This window comes from Canis lupus, chromosome 26, assembly GCF_048164855.1.
Source record: "Canis lupus baileyi chromosome 26, mCanLup2.hap1, whole genome shotgun sequence".
In the NCBI taxonomy this organism is placed as follows: domain Eukaryota; kingdom Metazoa; phylum Chordata; class Mammalia; order Carnivora; family Canidae; genus Canis; species Canis lupus.
This window is the reverse complement of record NC_132863.1, coordinates 27,374,916-27,394,092: the sequence shown is the minus strand read 5'-3', so window position 1 is coordinate 27,394,092 and position 19,177 is coordinate 27,374,916. Positions and strand designations below refer to the sequence as shown.

Sequence of the window (19,177 nt, the reverse complement as noted above, 5' to 3'; positions counted from 1 at the left end):
GTGTTGGGTGTTAATTCCTTGGTTCATTTTAGGGGCCCCTGGGTGGCTTAGCGGGTTAAGCATCTGCCTTTGACTCAGGTCATGATCCCAGGATCCTGGGATTGAGCTCTGAGTCAGGCTTGCTGCGCAGCAAGGAGTCCGCTTCTCTCTCTCCTCTGCCTGCCCTACCCCACCACCCCCTGTTCATGCTCTCTCTTTCCTCTCAAATAAAAAATAAATAAAATCTAAAAAAAAAAAAAAAAAACCCACACACTTTAATTCCTTGGTTCATTCTAATACAGTAAAAATTCACCCTTAAAAAAATGAGTCTTAATAAACATACATGACTACATAATCACTACCACAGTCATGACACAATGGTTTTGTCACACCGCCCCCCCCAGAATTCTCTCCTGCCCTTCCCTATACAGTCTCTCTTCACACCTCTTTTTTTTTTTTTTAAGATTTTATTTATTTATTCATGAGAGACACACAGAGAGAGAGAGAGGCTGAGACATGGGCAGAGGGAGAAGCAGGCTCCGTGCAGGAAGCCCAACGTGGGACTTGATCCTGGATCCCCAGGATCACACCCTGGGCCAAAGGTGGCGCTAGACCACTGAGCCACCTGGGCTGCCCATCTTTTTTTTTTTTTTTTTTTAATAAAGATTTTATTTATTTATTCATGAGAGACACACACACAGAGACAGGCAGAGACACAGGCAGAGGGAGAAGCAGGCTCCATGCAGGGAGCCTGATGTGGGACTCGATCCGGGAACTCCAGGATCATGCCCTGAGCCAAAGGCAGACGCTCAACTGCTGAGCCACACAGGTGTCCCTCTCTTCCCACCTCTTGCCCCTGGCAGCCACAAAGCTGTTTTCTGTCATATAGTTCTGCCATATTTAGACTGTGCTATAAATGGGATCATATAGTATATAGCCTCTGAATTTGCTTTTTCCTTTTAGCCAGATGCAATTGAGATTTGCCCACGTTGTGTATCAGTAAGCCATTGGTTCTTTCTTATTGATGAAGAGCATATACTGCATTTTGTTTAACCATTTATCATTTGAAAGGTATTTGGATTGTTTCTAGATTTGTAAATTTGTTTCTGATGACCTTGACAGTTTTGAGGAGGTATTTTGTGGAATGCCCTAGAGTCATGTCTCATTTCTCTCTCTCTCTCTCTCTTTTCTTTCTTTCTTTCTTTTTCTTTCTTTCTTTCTTTCTTTCTTTCTTTCTTTTCTTTCTTTTCTTTCTTTTCTTCTTTTCTTTCTTTTCTTTCCTTTTCCTTTCTTTTCTTTCTTTTCTTTCTTTCTTTCTTTCTTTCTTTCTTTCTTTCTTCTTTCTTTCTTTCTTTCCTTTTCTTCTTTCAATTTTATTTATTTATTGTTGAGAGACACAGAAAAGGAGAGAGGTAGAAACAGGCAGAGAGAGAAGCAGGTTCCATGCAGGGAGCCCGATGTGGGACTCGATCCCAGGACTCCAGGATCATGCCCTGAGCCAAAGGCAGATGCTCAACCCGTGAACCACTCAGCTGTCCCCTCATGTCTCATATCTTGAACATTATGCCTTGAGTTTTGGAGGACATCCAATTGGGATGCTCAGTGGACTTACTGGCCAGAGCCAGTTACATTGTTGCCTGTGACAGAAGTCTCACGGGTTTTTTTTTTTTTTTTTTTAATTTTTATTTATTTATGATAGTCACAGAGAGAGAGAGAGAGAGAGAGAGGCAGAGACACAGGCAGAGGGAGAAGCAGGCTCCATGCACTGGGAGCCTGACGTGGGATTCGATCCCGGGTCTCCAGGATCGCGCCCTAGGCCAAAGGCAGGCGCCAAACTGCTGCGCCACCCAGGGATCCCAGTCTCACGGGTTTTAACCATCATTAAAACTACCTTTATGGACTCTGTTTTTCCCCCAACATACTACCCCTCAATCTCTCTCTCTTGTTTTCTTTCATTTTTTCTCTGGTGTTTGTTTCCAGGCTGTTTTGGCTTTAGTTCTTGTCCAGACTATTTCCCATTGCTGGCAGCAGTGATTGACAATTGGTTTTATGCTCTATTTGTTGATCTCCTAACAGGGCAGTGGGCTGGGGTGTGTGTATGTGTGTGTGTGTGTGTGTGTATGTGTGTGTGTCTGTTTTCTCTCCAGTGGGAAATGTGGGAAACTGATTTGTTAGTCTTTTTTTTTTTTTTTTTTAATAGTTTGCTTGCCTATTTGCAAGCTCAAATCAATTAAATATTGAGAGCATTAAGAAAACATCGAAAGGAGAACAGCCCATTGAGGCTAGTGGGTTTTTGTGTCTCTTGGTTTATTTTGGCACATGGTTGTGGTTGTAGAACTGAAGCTGAAAGTTTTCAGAGTATCTGTGGGAGTCTGAAATATCTTCCTACTTTGTAGTGTGTTAATAAGTTAAATTGTAACATGTCTTAAATTTAAGGTTTGTTTTGATTGGTTTATCAGACCTAATGGGGCGTCTATAAATAGAAGGAAATAAAAAATTTACAGGAAATGAAGAAAAGGAAGTTCTAAAAGTTTAAATGTACTAGCCTTTGAAAAGAAAAAAAAAAACAACTTTACACAAACATTTGCTTAGCAAGATTTTTTAAAAAATAGTTACTATTTGTTTTAACAACTTTATTGTTACATAATTTACATACTGAAAAATTCACCCATTTAAAGTGTACAATTCAGTTAATTTTCACATATTTAAAAAGTTGTGCAAACCATCAGCACATCAGCTTGACCCCCATCTGTGCCCTCCCTACCCCAGCCATAGGCCAGCACTGTGATACACTGTGTAGATTTGCCTATTTGGGACATTTAATATAAATGGAATCATGTAATACATAGTCTTCTATTAAGGACTTTATTTTTTTTCCCAAAGATTTTGTTATTTATTCATGAGAAGCACAGAGAGGGTGGCCCAGGTGGCTCAGCGGTTTAGCGCCTGCCTTCATCCCAGGGCATGACCCTGGAGACCCCGGATCAAGTCCCACGTCGGGCTCCCTGCATGGAGCCTGCTTCTCCCTCTGCCTCTCTCTCTGTTTCCTCTCTGTGTATTCTCATGAATAAATAATAAAATTTAAAAAAAAAAAAAAAAAAAAGCACAGAGAGAAGCAGAGGGAGAAGCAGCCACCTTGCAGGGAGCCGGATGCAGAACTTAGATCCTGGGAATTCCAGTATCTCAAGGCAGACTAGTCAACTGCTGAGCCACCCAGGCATCCCACGACTTCTTTGACTTAGCATAGTGTTGTTGTGTTTTTGTTTTTGTTTTTTTTTTAACATTTAGTTTATTCATTCATGAGAGGCACAAAGAGAGAGAGGCAGAGACACAGGCAGAGGGAGAAGCAGGCTCCATGCAGGGAGCCTGATGTGGGACTCCATTCCCGGACCCCCGGATCAGGCCCCAGGCCGAAGGTGGCGCTAAACTGCTGAGCCACCGGGGCTGCCCCAGCATAGTGTTTTTGAGGTATATCCATGTTGTAACATGAATCAACACTTCCTTCTTTTAGTTGCTGAATAATGAATAACATTATGGTGCATGGAGAAACCATATTTACTTTTCTGTTAAGCAGTTGGTGGACATCGGAGTTATGTCTGTTTTTTGGCTATTTTGAATGATGCTATGAGCATTTGTGTAGAAGTTTTTGAGTGAATGTATGTTTTCATTTTCTGGCATGTGTACCTAGGAGTAGAATTGCTGAGTCACATGATAAGTGTATTTAATCTTTTGAGGAACTGCTGGATTATTTTCCCAAGCTGCTGTACCATTTTACATTTCCTTCCATAGTGTGTGAGGGTTCTAATTTCTCTACCTCCTTCCCAACCTTGTTATTTTCTGGGTTTTTAAAATTATTATTATAGCCATTAATTTCCCTAATGCCTAATGATGTTGAGCATCTGTGCATTTGCTTACTGGCAGTTTGCATATCTTTTAGGAATGTCTGTTCGTATCCTTTGCCCATTTAAAAATGGTTATTCATCTTTCTATTATTGACTTGTAAAGGTTCTTTATATATATCTCTAATCAGATATGATTTGCAAATATTTTCTATTTTATTTTTACTTTTTTAAAGTTTCTTACTTATTTAAAGTAATCTCTATACTCCATGTGGGACTCGAACTCAGGATCCCATCTATTCTTTTGTGTCTGGTTGAGGGTTTTTTTTGGACATTATGTTTGTGAGATTTTTTTTTAAAGGATTTTATTTATTTATTCATGAGAGACACAGAAAGAGAGAGGCAGAGACACAGGCAGTGGGAGAAGCAGGCTCCATACAGGGAGCCTGATCCGGGACTCGATCCTGGGACACCAGGATCATGCCCTGAGCCAAAGGCAGAGGCTCAACTGCTGAGCCACCCAGGTGTCCCTGTTTGTGAGATTTACCCATTTTGATACATGTAGCTGTAGTTCATTGTCATTCCCTTGTCCATTTCATTGGTGGGCATATTGGGTTGTTCCCAGCATGGGGCTATTACAGTAATGCTGCTATGAGTCTCCTTGCCTATGCCTTTTGGTGGACGTGTGTCCACGTTCTGTTGGGTATGTATTTTCCTAAGAGTGGAATTGCTGAGGGGGTAGATGTCATGGGGTAGATGTATGTTCCACTTTAGTAGATAATGCCATTTGTTTTCCAAAGTGATTGTACTTGTTTATACTCCTCTCTGTATCATGTGAGGATTTTCCATTCACCCCCTCACCAGTACTTGGTATATTGGGAATTCTTTTCATATTAGCCCCTTTGGTCAGCTCCATTTATTAAGTCCCCCCCATCTCCCCACTGATCTATGATATATTACCTTTGTCATGTAATAAGAGCCATAAGTGTGTGGGTCTGTCCCTAGACTCTATTTTATTCCACTGATCAATCTGGCTCTCCACCATGTTTACTATAGCTTCATGTTAAGCCCTGAATTCCAGAATTTGCTCTTATTTTCCTCTTCTTTTTCATCAATATCTGGCAATTCATGGCTATTTACTCTTCTTTTTTTTTTAAATTTTTTATTTATGATAGTCACACACAGAGAGAGAGAGAGGCAGAGACATAGGCAGAGGGAGAAGCAGGCTCCATGCACCGGGAGCCCGACGTGGGATTCGATCCCGGGTCTCCAGGATCGCGCCCTGGGCCAAAGGCAGGGGCTAAACCACTGCGCCACCCAGGGATCCTGGCTATTTACTCTTCTATATAAATTTTAGAATCATCCTAACAAAATTCAATGAAAAACATTCTTGGTGGGACACCTGGGTGGCTCAGCGGTTGAATGTCTGCCTTTGGCTCAGGTCATGATCCCAGGGTCCTGAGATCAAGTCCCATATCGGGCTTCCTGCATGGAACTTGCTTCTCCCTCTGCCTATGTCTCTGCCTCTCTCTCTCTGTGTCTTTCATGAATAAATAAATAAAATCTTAAAAAAGAAAAAAACATTCTTGGAATTTTGAACAACTGTAAATTACTTCAGAGGGAGTTCACATCTTTGTTCTCTGTAGGTAGGATTTATTTTTCCATTTATTTAGGTCATCTTTAATTTCAATTAATAAAGTTTTATAACTTTACATTGTCTTACATATTCTGTTCAATTTATTTCAATTGATATTTTCTTATACTATTTTCAGGGTTTTTTCCTTTTAAGTTACATTTTCTAGGTTACTGCAGGTATATAAAATTGCAGTTGACTTTCCTATATTAATCTTATATCCATTCACTTGACTAAATTCTATTATCTCCATTATTTGTAGATTCTTTGTAAACACTCATGTCAAATAATGACAGTTTACTTATTTTCCAATCCTTAGGCTTCTCTGTTTTTTTTCTTGTCTCTTTGTACTACCTGTGCTCTCCAATACAACGTTGAATAAAAATGATCATCGTCTCATTCCTGATTATAAAGTGTGGGCCAGGGATCCCTGGGTGGCGCAGCGGTTTGGCACCTGCCTTTGGCCCAGGGCGCGATCCCAGAGACCCGGGATCGAATCCCACATCAGGCTCCCGGTGCATGGAGCCTGCTTCTCCCTCTGCCTGTGTCTCTGCCTCTCTCTCTCTCTCTCTGTGACTATCATAAATAAATTAAAAAAATAAAATAAAATAAAATAAAGTGTGGGCCTTTAGTTTTTACCTCTTTTTTTTAAATAAATTTTTATTTATTTATCATAGTCACACATAAATGTGGGGGTGGGGGTGACTGGGTGATGGGCACTGAGGTGGGCACTTGACGGGATGAGCACTGGGTGTTATTCTATATGTTGGCAAATTGAACAGCAATAAAAAATAAATTTATAAATATGGAAAAAAATATTTTTAAGTAATGTCTACCAGCATAGGGTTTGAACTTACAACCCTGAGACCAAGAGTCACATGTTCTTCCAGCTGAGCCAGCCAGCAGCTGTGGGAAAATTTTTAACCACTGGTTCAAATTTCATCAATACTTGGAAGAAAACTTTCTTTTTTTAAAATTTTAATTCCAGTATAGTTAACATATAGTGTTATATTAGTTTTAGGTATACAATATAGTGATTCAGCAGTTTTATACATGACTCACTGCTCATCCTAACAAGTGTATTCTTAATCCCCTTCACCTGTTTCACCCATCCCCTCCTACTCCCCTCCCATCCCCTCCCACTCCCCTCTGGTGACCATTAGTTTGTTCTTTAGAGTTAAGAGTCTGTTTTTTGGTCTTTCCCCTTTTGCTCCTTCATTTCTTAAATTTCACATATACATTAAATCACTGGTATTTGTTTTTCTCTGACTTATTTCACTTCACTCAATGCCCTCTTACTCCAACCATGTTGTTGCAGATGGCAAGATTTAATTCTTTTTTAATGAATGAATAATATTCCAGGGTGTGTGTGTAAATACATACATCACATCTTTTTTTTTTTTTTTAGAGAGTGAGAGAGTGGAGTGGGAGGCAGAGAGAATTTTAAGTAGCCTCTACACCCAGGATGGAGCTGATGTGGGGCTTGATCTCACGACCCCGAGATCATGACCTGAGCTGAGATCAAGAGTTTGATGTTTAGCCGACTGAGCCACCCAAGTGCCTTACGGTTTTTTTTTTAAATCTTCATGGCTTTTTTTTTTTTTTTTTAATTTTTATTTATTTATGATAGTCACAGAGAGAGAGAGAGAGGCAGAGACACAGGCAGAGGGAGAAGCAGGCTCCATGCACCGGGAGCCCGACGTGGGATTCGATCCCGGGTCTCCAGGATCGCGCCCTGGGCCAAAGGCAGGCGCCAAACCGCTGCGCCACCCAGGGATCCCTTCATGGCTTTTTTTTGAAGATTTTATTTTTAGGGGCAGCTTGGGTGGCTTAGTCAGTGGGCATCTGCCTTCAGCTCAGGTTGCAGTCCTGGAATCCTAGGATCAGCTGAGCCAGCCAGGTGCCCCAAGATAGTTTTTCATGGATTTAAATGAACCAGTCTTGGGGTGCCTAGGTGGCTCAGTCAGCTAAGCATCTGCCTTCAGCTCAGGTCATGATCCCAGGGTCCAGGATCAAGCCCCTCATTGGGCTCCCTCCTCAGCGGGGAGTCTGCTTCTACCTGTCTCTCTGCCTGCTGTTCCACCTACATGTGCTCTCTCCCTCTTTCTCGCTCTCTCTTTCTTTGTCAAATAAATTAAATATTAAAAAAAAAAGATTCTATTCATTTATTCATGAGAGACACAGAGAAAGAGAGGCAGAGACACAGGCAGAGGGAGAAGCGGGCTCCATGCAAGGAGCCTGATGCAGGACTCGATCCCTGGAATCCGGGATCACGTCCTGAGCCAAAGGCAGGTGCTTAACCACTGAACCGTTCAGGTGTCCCATAAATAGAATCTTAAAAACAAACAAACAAACCAGTCTTTTCTTTTGTGGCTTCTGAGTTTTGTGCCATACTTTGAAAGTTCTGGGTGTGCTTCATTGTTAACCTGTAAATGTTGCCTGTGAGAGATAAAATAGTAGTTGCTGCTGCTTTTCTAAATAGCTGCTAAGATCTTAATAAATTAGCTCACGAATGGAAAATTGCCTTCTTCCTGGCTTCTGAATGTGCTGTATGCATTCCCACTGCCAGACTTTGTTCAGGCTTCCAGACCCTGTACAATTCCTCTCACCTGCTGGTCCTGCCCTTCCACACACAGAACACTTCCCTTGTCCCATCCTCTGGATCCCGTCAGATCAGGGCCAAGCCAGCACAGAAACCAGTGAGGCTGGGCATGTTCTGTCCCCCCACACCAGTGAATCTGTCCCTTTCTCCCTTTTTCTGGGATGAAGGGATTGTAAACTGAGGGGTCAGAACCTGAGGAGGCTTGTTTCTAATCCTGTCCCTGCCACCTTCCACAAAGGCTTTTGGTGCCACAGTCCTCTACAGAGTGACCATGACCTGTGACCCTGATGCAGGGCATGTGTGGTCAGTGCTCTGGGAATCCCCAGAGGATGCCCACAGCCTGGCCCACTGCTCCCCTGTTCCCTCCCTTGGGACTAGCTGTAGTGAGTGGATGGTCAGGCTCAAGGCCCTGGGGCCAGGGTTGAGGGCATAGTCGGACTGAGTCTGTTGCAGTCTTTGGGCCTGGTCAGGACTTGTTTGGGGCTGGCTTCATCTGGAGTGAAGGTCAGGCACTCATGGGGCTCAATTTGGAGGCAAGAGAGGAGGTGTTTCATGGGATTCTGACCAGGGTCTGGCTGGGAGGAGCCTGGTGCTGAGGTGGGGCAGAGGCCTGTGGGAAGTGAGACCTTTCTTGGCCAATACATGGTCCTCTCAATGCTCAGCACTCCCTTGGTTCTGATCTCAGACCTTGGGGTGTGCTGTGGCTGGCTGGCTACGGGTGACCTTCAGGGAAGGCGTCTGGATCAAGCCGGGCCCAGAAGCTGTTCCCCAACCTTTGCTGGGGTCAGGTGGGTTGTATCTAGCCCAGGCCTGAGCCCTGTGGGGGATCTAGAGGTTGGGGCCCAGCCCTCCCTCTGCCTCAGATCCACAGGGTGACCTTAGGTCGTCCCTGCCCCTCTTGACTGTCTGTTTATTCAACCAGTATTTCTGCTCCTCCTGTGCCCCAGGCACTATTCAGTGTCCCCATCATTTAGGGTAACAGATCCCAGCCCTGCCCACCTTGTGTGGGATGTAAAAAGTGGGTCATGTGGCTGAACTGACCCTGTAGGTGTAGAGGGCATGGTCCAGAGCATACCTGGTAGCTGCCTAGAGCTGACCTCAGGGAATCCCTTAAACCTGTTCATTCCTACTTTCACCCAGAGCTGCTAGGATGCACCCTCCTTACTGTTCCCTAAGCCACTCTGTTCTTCCAGGACCACCAGGCTTTCCAGGAGCATTGAGGTGTCCCTGGAGACCCAGGATCTAGTCCTGAAGGCTGAGTGACCTTGATCTCTGTCCTCCCAGTGCCCCGGAACCCCCCACTGAGATATGCTGTGGTGATTCCTGACGGTACTCCCACTTGGGCCTCTCCCTCCCAGGAGGACTATTTCCCATAGCACCACTGTCTGCTCCCCACTGCTGTCTGGTCTCAGGGGAGCCTTCGCCTGGCTGGAAGGAGGTGAGGGTCTGGGCAGCCACCAGGGACAGGAGAGGGCAGGAGGGTGTTTAGGGACTAGGACTTCCTCCTTTTCACTCCTAGCAACAGACACACAGAACCAAAGCAGTGCTCAGACTTCTATTTAAGATTCTGTCTCCCCTGGGTCAAATGTCCAACCTACATGCATCTTCTGGATCACACTCCCGGTGGGATGGGCTATGTTCTAGTGGCTGAGCAGGGCACAGAGGAGGGGTCTGGCATCCTGCCCTCTGAAAAAGGACCTTGGTGAGGTTAGTGGCAGTGGCTGGGAAAGAGCTGTCATGCCCTGCATGGGGGTGCATGTGAAGTTGTGTCCAACAGGACAGAGGGCCTGTCCTGTGGGGAGCAGCCCTGAGGCCCAGCTCCCTAGAAGACAGTTCTCTCTTGGGATGGGGGAGGTCATGGTGGAACACCTGCTTCATGTTGGCTGTGCGCCCCTTGCCTGGAACTATGTTTGCTCAGCCTGTTCCCCCACAAGGAGCTGGGCCCCTAGCCCCTCAGAGGGAGGATCCCCTGAGAGGGTCCTGTAGGATCACGGGCATGGAGCTGATACACAGTGAGTGGGGAACAGGAGTGGGACAGGGGCCTGGGCAGGGGCATCCGAGGCAGCCTAGTCGTCCTTGTCCTTGGCACCATGCTTGAGAATGCGGGTGAACTCCACGTAGTTGAAGTTGCCTTTCTTATCAATGGGTGCCTCTCGGTACATCTCGTCCACTTCCTCGTCCGTGAAGCGGTCACCCATGGTGGTGAGCAGCTCCCGAAGGTGGTCCTCATGGATAAAACCTGGGGGCAGGGCCAGAGCCCATGAGACAGAGACTCAGGCTGGGCCATGCCTAACACTCCCACCTCACGGCACCCAGTCCTTCCAGACCTTGCAGTGAGGAAGGGGCCAGGAAAAGACAGAGCCCTGGTCTTCTGCTAGTTCAAGCTCCTAGGGCCCCAGAGGGAAGGGTTCTGCAGTGTTTCTTGGGGTACTTGGAGCTGTGAGTGTGGAGGCTGGATATATCTTACTTTGATATGAGCCCTAGAGTTCCACTGCCTGAGTTTTCATGCTCATCCCTCTTCTTCCTGGCTCTGTGACCATGGGTGAGTTATTGAACCTCTCTGTGCTCATTTGAGCTGGAAAACAGGGAGAAAAATATGCCACCCTGATAGGGGACTATGAAGGGAGTTAGGAAAATGTTCTGCATGTACTTGGGCCTATGGCCCCCGAGAAACTACTGAAATCACTGTGCCAGCATCACTCTGGCCTGTCCCTGGGACAAACTAGCTGTGTGGGACAGAAGTCCTTTGTAAGATTTTAGGATGGGGCTGGTTTCTGCACCTTGCTGGCCAACAAGGCCTGGAGTGGGTTGGTTTCTAAGGAAGGTCTAAAGTGGGGGCAGTGTACTGGGCCAACAAATGAACTCAAGAAGTGGGAAGCCTTGGTGGATGTGGGCTATTGTGGTCTAGCATCTGGGGAAGAGAAGAAGGATGCAGCATAGTTTTTCTAGTTCTGGCCATGGAAACCAGCAGATGGGGATTTCTGTTCTGGCCTTTGGGGACAGGGGCCCTGTAGTCCCAGCATAGCCAAGCCCCACTTGTATCCCTGGGGACACCCTGGGTGAAGCGCTCAGCTCCAGGCCTCCACCGGGATGCTGCTGACCTGAGGCCTCCTCATCGAAGCAGGCAAAGGCGTTTCGGATCACATCTTCAGGGTCTGTGCCATTCAGCTTCTCCCCAAACATGGTGAGAAACATGGTGAAGTTGATGGGCCCTGGGGCCTCACTCATCATGCCCTCGAGGTACTCATCGGTGGGGTTCTTTCCTGTGGCAAGTGGGGCGTTTGTGCTGTCACTGCCCTGTCCCCTCCTGCCTTCCCATCCCCTCCTGCCTCCCCATCCCCTCCCTTCATGGCCTGTGAGAGTCCCACAGGCAGGAGCTAAGTTCCATAAACTGTAGAACATCTTGCTGGGGTGGCCAGCTTTCTGACTGTTCTCTCCCCCAAGCTCTCCAGGCTACCCTGAGAGTTTCCACCTCTGGCCTGGATATCCGTGACCTCTCAGATGTAAGAGCCACCATCTGCTAACTGTCCACTGTGTCTGCTGCTCCATGTGCCCTACTGCATTAAATTTCATCACCCTGAAAGGTCACCATTCTCACCCCTACCTCACAGGCGTAGGACCTGAAGCACAGAGGCAAGGTGATTTACCCAAGGTCACATAGCAAGTAAGTGCAACCCACATTTGAACCCAGGCAGCTAGACCCCAGATTCCAGGCAGAGTTTTGAAAGTGGTTAAACCAATGAGCTGTGGTGTCACAAAGACTGGAGTCTGAATCCCAGCTCTGTGCTTTGGTATCCCCTTCCTCTTGGGAGCGTTGTCAACACGGCGGCACCAGTGGTCGTAAAATGCACAGAATAACACTTGGCATGGCCCTGTGGACTCATCAATTGCTGGGTTCAAATCCTAGCGCTCCCACTTACTGGCTGTATGACCATGGGTAAATTATTTAACCTCTCTGAGCCTCTATTCCTCATTTATAACTTGGGAATGATAATCATATCTACCTTGTAGGATATCTTTGAGATTTAAGATAGTTGTAAAACTGCTGCTGCTTTTATGATTTGCTGCTCTTATGTTTTAACTGGAGGATAAAGTTCTTAACCAAAAGGCCACGAGTGACCTGTGGCCCCACCAACAGGAGCTACAAACAGGATGTAGCCTCTTCTGGGTAGATGTCAGCCCCTCAACCCAGGGTTGCCCAGCCCTCCAACCGGTCTTCCGGCAGTGTTCATGAGGTTCATGGTGACCACTGCACAGGAAGGAAGATGGGCACACAGTGGGGCTGCGCAGCCGTAAGGGGCAGGGGCAGGGACTCACTTGGGCCTGTCTGGTCCCAGAGCTTGAGGCTTAACCACCACAGGCTGTATCCTCTACTACTGGAGGCTTCCTCTCTCCCTCAGCCAGTGTCTGACTTGGACACAGGGCCTGCCAGGAACTGCGGCTGAGGGTGGTATGTGTGGAGAGCCTGGGGGAGCAATGTGGGAGCAGGGCTGCAGACTGGGGTGGCGTGTTCCCCATCTGAGCAGTGGTGAATTATACAGCGTTCCTGAGCCCTTTCAGCTCTAGGTTTCTGATTTTAGGGAAGTCGCTGGAGTTAGAGAGGCTCTAAAGACCTGGCATGGGTGAACTTCTGAAGGAGAAGTCTTACTTCCCACGAGTACAGTGGAAAGTCTGTGCAGTTAAACTCTCTTTAGTAGCCCATCCTTTTCTTTAAATGAAGTGGAACCAGGCAGCTCAACCACAAATCTGCCTGAGGCCATCCTGCTCTGGGGTGAGCCTGTCTGGGTTCAGATCCAGTGCCCAACTGCTCTGTGCCTCGGTTTCCCTATATGTTAAATGGAGAAAATATTGGCACCTGCTCCCCAGGGTGGGTACCACACATCACTGCATGGGAAGTACTCCATAAGTGATGAGCAGCCTCACTGCCTGCTCCAGTTGCAATCCAGGCAGGACCCACTTAGACCCCAGCCACCGCCGTCTCTGCTCACCCAGTGAGGCCAGCATGTCATGCAAGTCCTCCTTGTCAATGAAGCCATCTCGGTTCTGGTCAATCATGTTGAAGGCCTCCTTAAACTCCTGGATCTGGGACTGGTCAAACATCGCGAAGACATTGGAAGTGGCCCGCTGTGGCCGCTTCTTGGTGGTTTTGGCCTTGGCCCGCTTACTGGACATCTTGGCTTCAGGTGGGTGGGGCTTCCCTGCAAGAAGTGGGTGTGGGGGAAGAGCCTGTGATCCTGGGCCAGGGAATCTTCCTGCCTACTCCAGACCAGGTTGTCAGTGCCTGGGCCTGGCATTCAAGGCCTCCCACAGGCTTGGGGCTTCTGTCACCCACCCAGCCCAGACAGGCATGGGCTCTGTGTGATAGCAAACAACTTCTCTACCTTTCCGAGCGAGTGTGCTCATCTGGGAATGGGGACATGAGGAATGCCCAGCAGTAGGGAATGATTGATTTAGTGCCTGAGAAGCCCCTGGAATGGTGCCAGGCCTAGAGTAAGCTATTTTTGCTGTGGCTGTTTGGGTAAGATACTTAGGATTGGGTCCGGTGCCAACCTGTCCTTGCTTTATCTCTTTTAATCCTTCCTAGCATTTAAACTGTCCAACTGTCCATCTCTCTCACTCCAAATGACAAGGTGGGTTGAAAAGTGGGAGGCTCTGAGGCTCCCTGCTGGCTCCTCCTGCCCCCAGCAGTAAGGAGCTGGATCACTGGGCCTGCATTCCTGACATTCTTATCCTGTCCTCCTCCTCACCCCCCCCCCCCCCCCCCCATTCCCTCTGTGCTCCCTGTTCTGGATGTTCTGGAAGGCATATGCTCTGGGCAGTCCCCTCCCCCAACCCTGCCCACACTGGATCAGCCCCTCAGGTTGGCGATAGATCTGATTTGTTCTCACTCTTCAGTGCTTATAGGGGCATGAGGATCCCCCAGACTGGGAGCCCCAGCTTCTTGTCACCCTTGTTTAGACCTGGCCTCCTACCTTCCAGCCAGTCTCTCCCATCCCATAGAGACCCAGACCTGTACCACCTATCATTTCACCTTGAAGCCCTCGAAGGTTCCTGCCACCCCCTGGAACAAGTCTGGGCCCCTGAGCCTGGCATTTAGGCCCTTGTGTGAACCCTCTAACCCTTCTCTCTGGCTGACTGTGGCACCCTTCCCTGTGCCCCTCTTGCCATCTATTTTCTTGCCATGCTGAGCCTCTGGATGTTTCCTAGACACCCCCAGACTTTCTTTCTTGGTCTCTCCCACTGAACACCCTTCCTTTTCCAGTCTAGTTCTTGAGAACACCCCCTTGGGGGGCAGTTCCCCCACCCTTGCTTTGACAGTAAGCACATAGAGGTTTTTCCCACCCTCCCCTGATAGTAATTACTAATACGCTAATGGATGATTGTTTAGTAAATGGCTTGAGGGCAACTGCAGCCTGTCTACTGCTCCCCACTACCCAGATGGAGAAACTGAGCCACAGCAAGGTGCTCTTTCCCTGAACCCTGTGAAGACCTAGTGCTGTGTGCCTGTGTCAGCTGGGGCAGGTGTGGGCCTGGTTGAGGCCACAGGACTAATGCCCCCCTTTCTCCTCTGCCCTGAGCCCTTGCTTGGGGGGCCTGCCTCCAGGAAGCCTCTGCCTGTTTTTAGCCCTAAATTGTGTGCTTGTGAATGTTCCTTGACCTGTCTCTAGGCGTTTATCCCATGACCCTGTTTCAGTCATTCTCAGACTTTGGTCTTTGAGATCTTAAACCATGAGCAGGGATCCTGACCACCCTAGCCCTTCCCTATGGCCACAGCTGCCTATAGTCATGACATACTGGCTGCTGTGTCCTGCTGGACCCACACACCTGGCCCTGGGTATTTCTCACATGGTTCAGAGTGCATAGACAGATGCCCTTCGTACCCATGGCCTGGATCGGAGTGGGGTGGGGGCATCAACGGGTTTAGTGCTTTGAGGGGCCCAGTCCTTCCCTGAGCCCACTGTTCACCAGGAGCTTTGACTTATGGCACCCACAGAAGGCAGCCAAGAAGTAGACCACAGCCATGAGAGGCTGTGATGGTCATCATCACTGTTGTCACCACCCTCCTGTCTGCGAAGCTCTAGGGCAGACACAGCCAGGAGGAGAAAGGAAGTTACAGCTGGAGTCAGGAATGGTTAGGATCTTACCCACTACTCTGATACTGGCCTGGCCCTTCTTTTTTTTTTTTTTAATTTTTAATTTTAGATTTTATTTATTTAGTAATGAGAGACACACACGGAGAGGGAGAGCAAGAGAGAGACAGAGACACAGGCAGAGGGAGAAGCAGGCTCCATGCAGGGAGCCTGATGTGGGACTCATCCCGGGTCTCCAGGACCACGCTCCAGGCTGCAGGCGGCACTAAACCGCTGCGCCACCCCACCGGGGCTGCCCTGGCCTGGCCCTTCTGTCTCCAAGGCCCCCCTTCCCCACTCTCTTCTATCCAGAGACCATGACATGACTGAAAGCACTGAACTTTAGGGTTTGTCTATCCCCGATCTTGGGAAGCAGGGTGAGGGCCCCACCCCCACCCCGACTGTGCAGTTTAAGAAGTGATGCCCAAGAAGGGAAGTAGCATGCCCATGAGAAGGATAGAGTCTAGCAACTGGCGGCTAGCACCCTAGGCTTGGGTCAGTGGGTGGTAACGGCCAACCCTTAATGCCTCAACGCAGAAGGAAACACATATCCTTAAGAGGCTTATGGTGGGCCTACTGCAGCTGAGGGCTCTGGTGACCAGAGGCAGTTTCTAAGCTTGGTTGAGGAAATGAGGTCAGAGACAGGCCAGGTCCTTAGCCCTGGAGTCATCCCCTCCTGCTCCTGGAGGTCCTAGACACTAGGGATCAGATAGAACTAGTATTTGGCCTGGCTGCAAGTAGGTGCCACCTCCCTCCTCATGCCTGAAATCACCCCACAACAGCAAGGACAGGGCCTGTGTTCCCCATTATCTCATGGTCCCAATGGCTGGTAGTGCAAGATGCCTTGCTAGGAAACTCACCTTCTCTGCAGCTGAGTTACCTCTTTCCTCAGAGCAGTTGGAGGGCTGGAGAGGAGGAGCAGGGACCGAGGTTCCCCGGTCCAGGTCCCTGTCCAGCCGGCAGTGCCCTTGGGAGACCCTCCCCACCCAACAGGCGCCGTCGTTGTGCAGATGGCCCAGTCCTGGAAGCCCCAAGTGCATGCACACAGCGTTGGCCTGTGCTGGGCGGGTTACCCCAGCTCCATCCCACTCTCCTGCCCCAGGAGATGGGGGTGGGGAACACGGATGCCCTGGAGGGGTCTCAAGGAGCCTGATGGGGCTCAGTTTCCTGTCTGATCCACATGGGTTTCCTGGGGCTGGGAACGCCGGCGACCTCCCCTCCTATGGGCACCCCAGACTCTGGGCTTGGCGTCTGTAACTTCCCTCGCCAGAGGACCACCGGCTGCCAGAGCCTGGAACTGCCTCCCTGCTGCCCAGCGCTGGCCAGAGTCCCGTCCCAACCGCGCCTCCCAGCCCCAGGCCCGCGAGGGCTGTCCTTGCCGAGAGCACGGGCGTCCCCGTCCGTGGGGCCGCACACCGCCTGCCCTGGCCCCCCGCGTCCGCGGCTCCCACCTGGTGCGGAGAAGGCAGAAGGCGCTCGCTCGCTGCGTGGGGCTGGTGCGGGCCGAGGCCCTCGGTCGGGCTCCGGGCTCGGTGGGCGGGGCGGCGCGGGCCTTACAAGGCAGAAGAATGCGCGCGGCGGGGCGGGGCGGGGCGGCGGCGGGCGCAGCCTTATTTGGCCTTGACCCACGGCGGGCGCTGGGTGCGCCTTCCCCGAGTGGGCAGGGGAGGTGATGCGGGCGGCCCGGGACCCCTCTCCCCTGGTTGTCGGGGAGGTGGATTTATCTGGATTCCCCCTTTCTCCCCAGGGAGGCAGGCAGACACCGGCTCCCACTTCTCAGACCCTACCCCTGATTCTCCCCGGAGGCCGCGGCTGCCAGGCCCGTTCCAGGCCCGTTCCAGGCCTGTTCCCGTGGGAGGGCTTCCTTCCACCAGGCCAAGTATGGTTTTTTTTCCCAGTCTGAAAGAAGGCGTGTCAGACGGCCCCGCCATCCTCCATCCTCACGTGCAGGGCCACTGGTCAGGCCCCTCCTGGTATGGGGGCACACCTGGGGGCTGGGCAGGACTGTGCTGGCGACAGCCCCCCTCAGCCAAGTCACTCTCCTTTCCCGCTGGCCTCAGTTTCCTATAAAATGGGAGGGTGGTGGTAAAGATTCAGGAAAAAAGAGTGGCCAGGAGGACCCAAGTAGTAACCCTGGGAGCCAGCAAGAGGGGCAGAGGCTGGGGGAGTTCTAATCTGACCAGCACCTAATCTGATCCCCTCTTGTTGGCATTAGTTGGAGGATGGAGTCAGAGAGGACAGATCCACCCCTCCCCCATGGTGCATCAGGTCCTGTCCATCATTTGACCCTTGAAAGAGACCACCCTACCCACCTGGACTCCAGCCCAGTCTTCTCTCATCGCCCCATTTTGAACCAACACAGACTTTCCCAAGGGAACCTTCCAACACCCACTTATTTATTCTGTAAATATTAACTGACCCCTGTTACCTTCGAGGCATGGTGCTGAGTGCTAGGGAAGCAGCACTGCGCTGAGGTCATCACACTGGGGAAGCAGTGTTTGTGAGGAAAATACAATGAACCAGTAGCTACATGGCTTGGAGAGAGAAATGAGTTCCTTGAAGGAGAATAAAGCAGAGTTATGAGAGAAAAAAAGAGAAAGGAGGGAAGGAAAGGAGGAAGGTAGGAGAGTGCCTCCTGGGAAATGACATTTGGGACTACCAGAAGTGGTGACAGAGTGAGTGAGTGAGGCAGGTAAGGGAACTTTGCCCAGCTCCTGGTCTGGGAGCAGCCAGTGGTGAGTGTGACTGTGGGGAGGGGGTGGGAAGAAGCATGGAAGATGAGGTCTAAGAAGCAGTGGGGACTCAGCCCCTGGCTCCTTGTAGGCCACCATGAGACATCAGAGTGCTGAGTGGAAGGGTGACGTAATCTGGCCTGTGTTTTAACTGATTCCCTCTGGGTGAGACCAGTGAGGAGCTTTTCAGCAAGATGATGTGTTCGAACTGGTGGGGTTGCAGTGGAGCTGGGGAGAAGGGGTGGAGTTCTGAAAATATTCTGAAGTTGTGTCCAATAGGATTTGCACATGGATTGGAATGTGTGTGAAAGAGAAGAGTCCAGGGTGACTCCAAGAGTTTTGGTCTGAGCAATGTGAGAGAGACAACTGCCACTTGCTAACGGGTCAGCTATGGAAGGAGAGTAGGTTTGAGGAGAACTGTTTTGGACTTATCAATTTTTAAAAACTGTTAACTTTGAAATAATTTCACACTTGCAGGGATCCCTGGGTGGCTTGGCAGTCTAGCGCCTGCCCTCGGCCCAGAGCATGATCCTGGTCTCCTGGGATCAAGTCCCGCATCCGGCTCCCTGCATGGAGCCTGCTTCTCCCTCTGCCTGTGTCTCTGCCTCTCTCTCTCTCTGTATCTGTCATGAATAAATAAATAAAATCTTTTAAAAAAATGTTCACACTTGCAATACGGGTATGGGAACTATACAAAGAGTTCACCCAGACTCTCCAGTTGTTAACATTTGGCTTTATTATATTCTCTTCTGTGTGCGCGTGTATGTGTGTATGTATCCCGCCCCTGCCAGCATCATTTGAGAGTGACTTGCATTCATCATATCCCTTTACTTGGGAATACTTCAGTGAGTATCTCCTAAGAAGGGGATTCTTTTATTTTTTTTAAAAGATTTTAAATTTATTTATTTAAATATTTTTTATTTATTTATTTATGATAGTCACACAGAGAGAGAGAGAGAGAGAAGCAGAGACACAGGCAGAGGGAGAAGCAGGCTCCATGCACCGGGAGCCCGACGTGGGATTCGATCCCGGGCCTCCAGGATCGCGCCCTGGGCCAAAGGCAGGCACCAAACCGCTGCGCCACCCAAGGATCCCTAAATTTATTTATTCATGAGAGACAGAGGCAGGGGAAGAACCAGGCTTCCTGCAAGGAGCCTGGTGCAGGATTCCATCCCAGACCCCCGGAGCATGCCCTGAGCCAAAGGCAGACACTCAACTGCTGAGCCACCCAGGTGTCCCAAGAAGGAGATTCTTTTCCATAT

The 19,177-nt window shown here is 49.4% G+C and overlaps 1 protein-coding gene and 1 long non-coding RNA gene across 4 annotated transcripts in view; one reads left to right on the top strand and one right to left on the bottom strand.

Moving 5' to 3' along the window:
* The window catches only part of LOC140618416 (uncharacterized), a 94,550-nt gene that overhangs the window by 21,430 nt on the left and 53,943 nt on the right, over positions 1-19,177 (top strand). The gene's annotated exons all lie outside the window — the stretch shown is intronic.
* On the bottom strand, positions 9,595-16,792 carry MYL9 (myosin light chain 9). Of its 2 annotated transcripts, none has more exons than XM_072800895.1 (4): positions 16,635-16,792; positions 13,042-13,251; positions 11,155-11,316; positions 9,595-10,292 (listed from the first exon to the last, which is right to left on the bottom strand). In XM_072800895.1, exons 2-4 carry the CDS (start codon positions 13,223-13,225, stop codon positions 10,120-10,122), a joined length of 519 nt encoding a protein of 172 aa, XP_072656996.1. In that variant the 5' UTR covers positions 13,226-13,251; positions 16,635-16,792; the 3' UTR covers positions 9,595-10,119. The 2 variants fall into 2 exon arrangements, with proteins under 2 accessions (XP_072656996.1, XP_072656998.1); XM_072800897.1 differs by having other exon boundaries at positions 16,044-16,673.

Bases quoted from the DNA above. Each gene is read 5' to 3' on its own strand.
- MYL9 (XM_072800895.1), bottom strand. From the start codon at position 13,225: ATGTCCAGTAAGCGGGCCAAGGCCAAAACCACCAAGAAGCGGCCACAG. The intron at 11,317-13,041 runs GTGAGCAGAGAC...CACTTGCCACAG, and splicing joins TGACATGCTGGCCTCACTGG to GAAAGAACCCCACCGATGAG. The intron at 10,293-11,154 runs GTCAGCAGCATC...CCCTGCCCCCAG, and splicing joins CTTCGATGAGGAGGCCTCAG to GTTTTATCCATGAGGACCAC.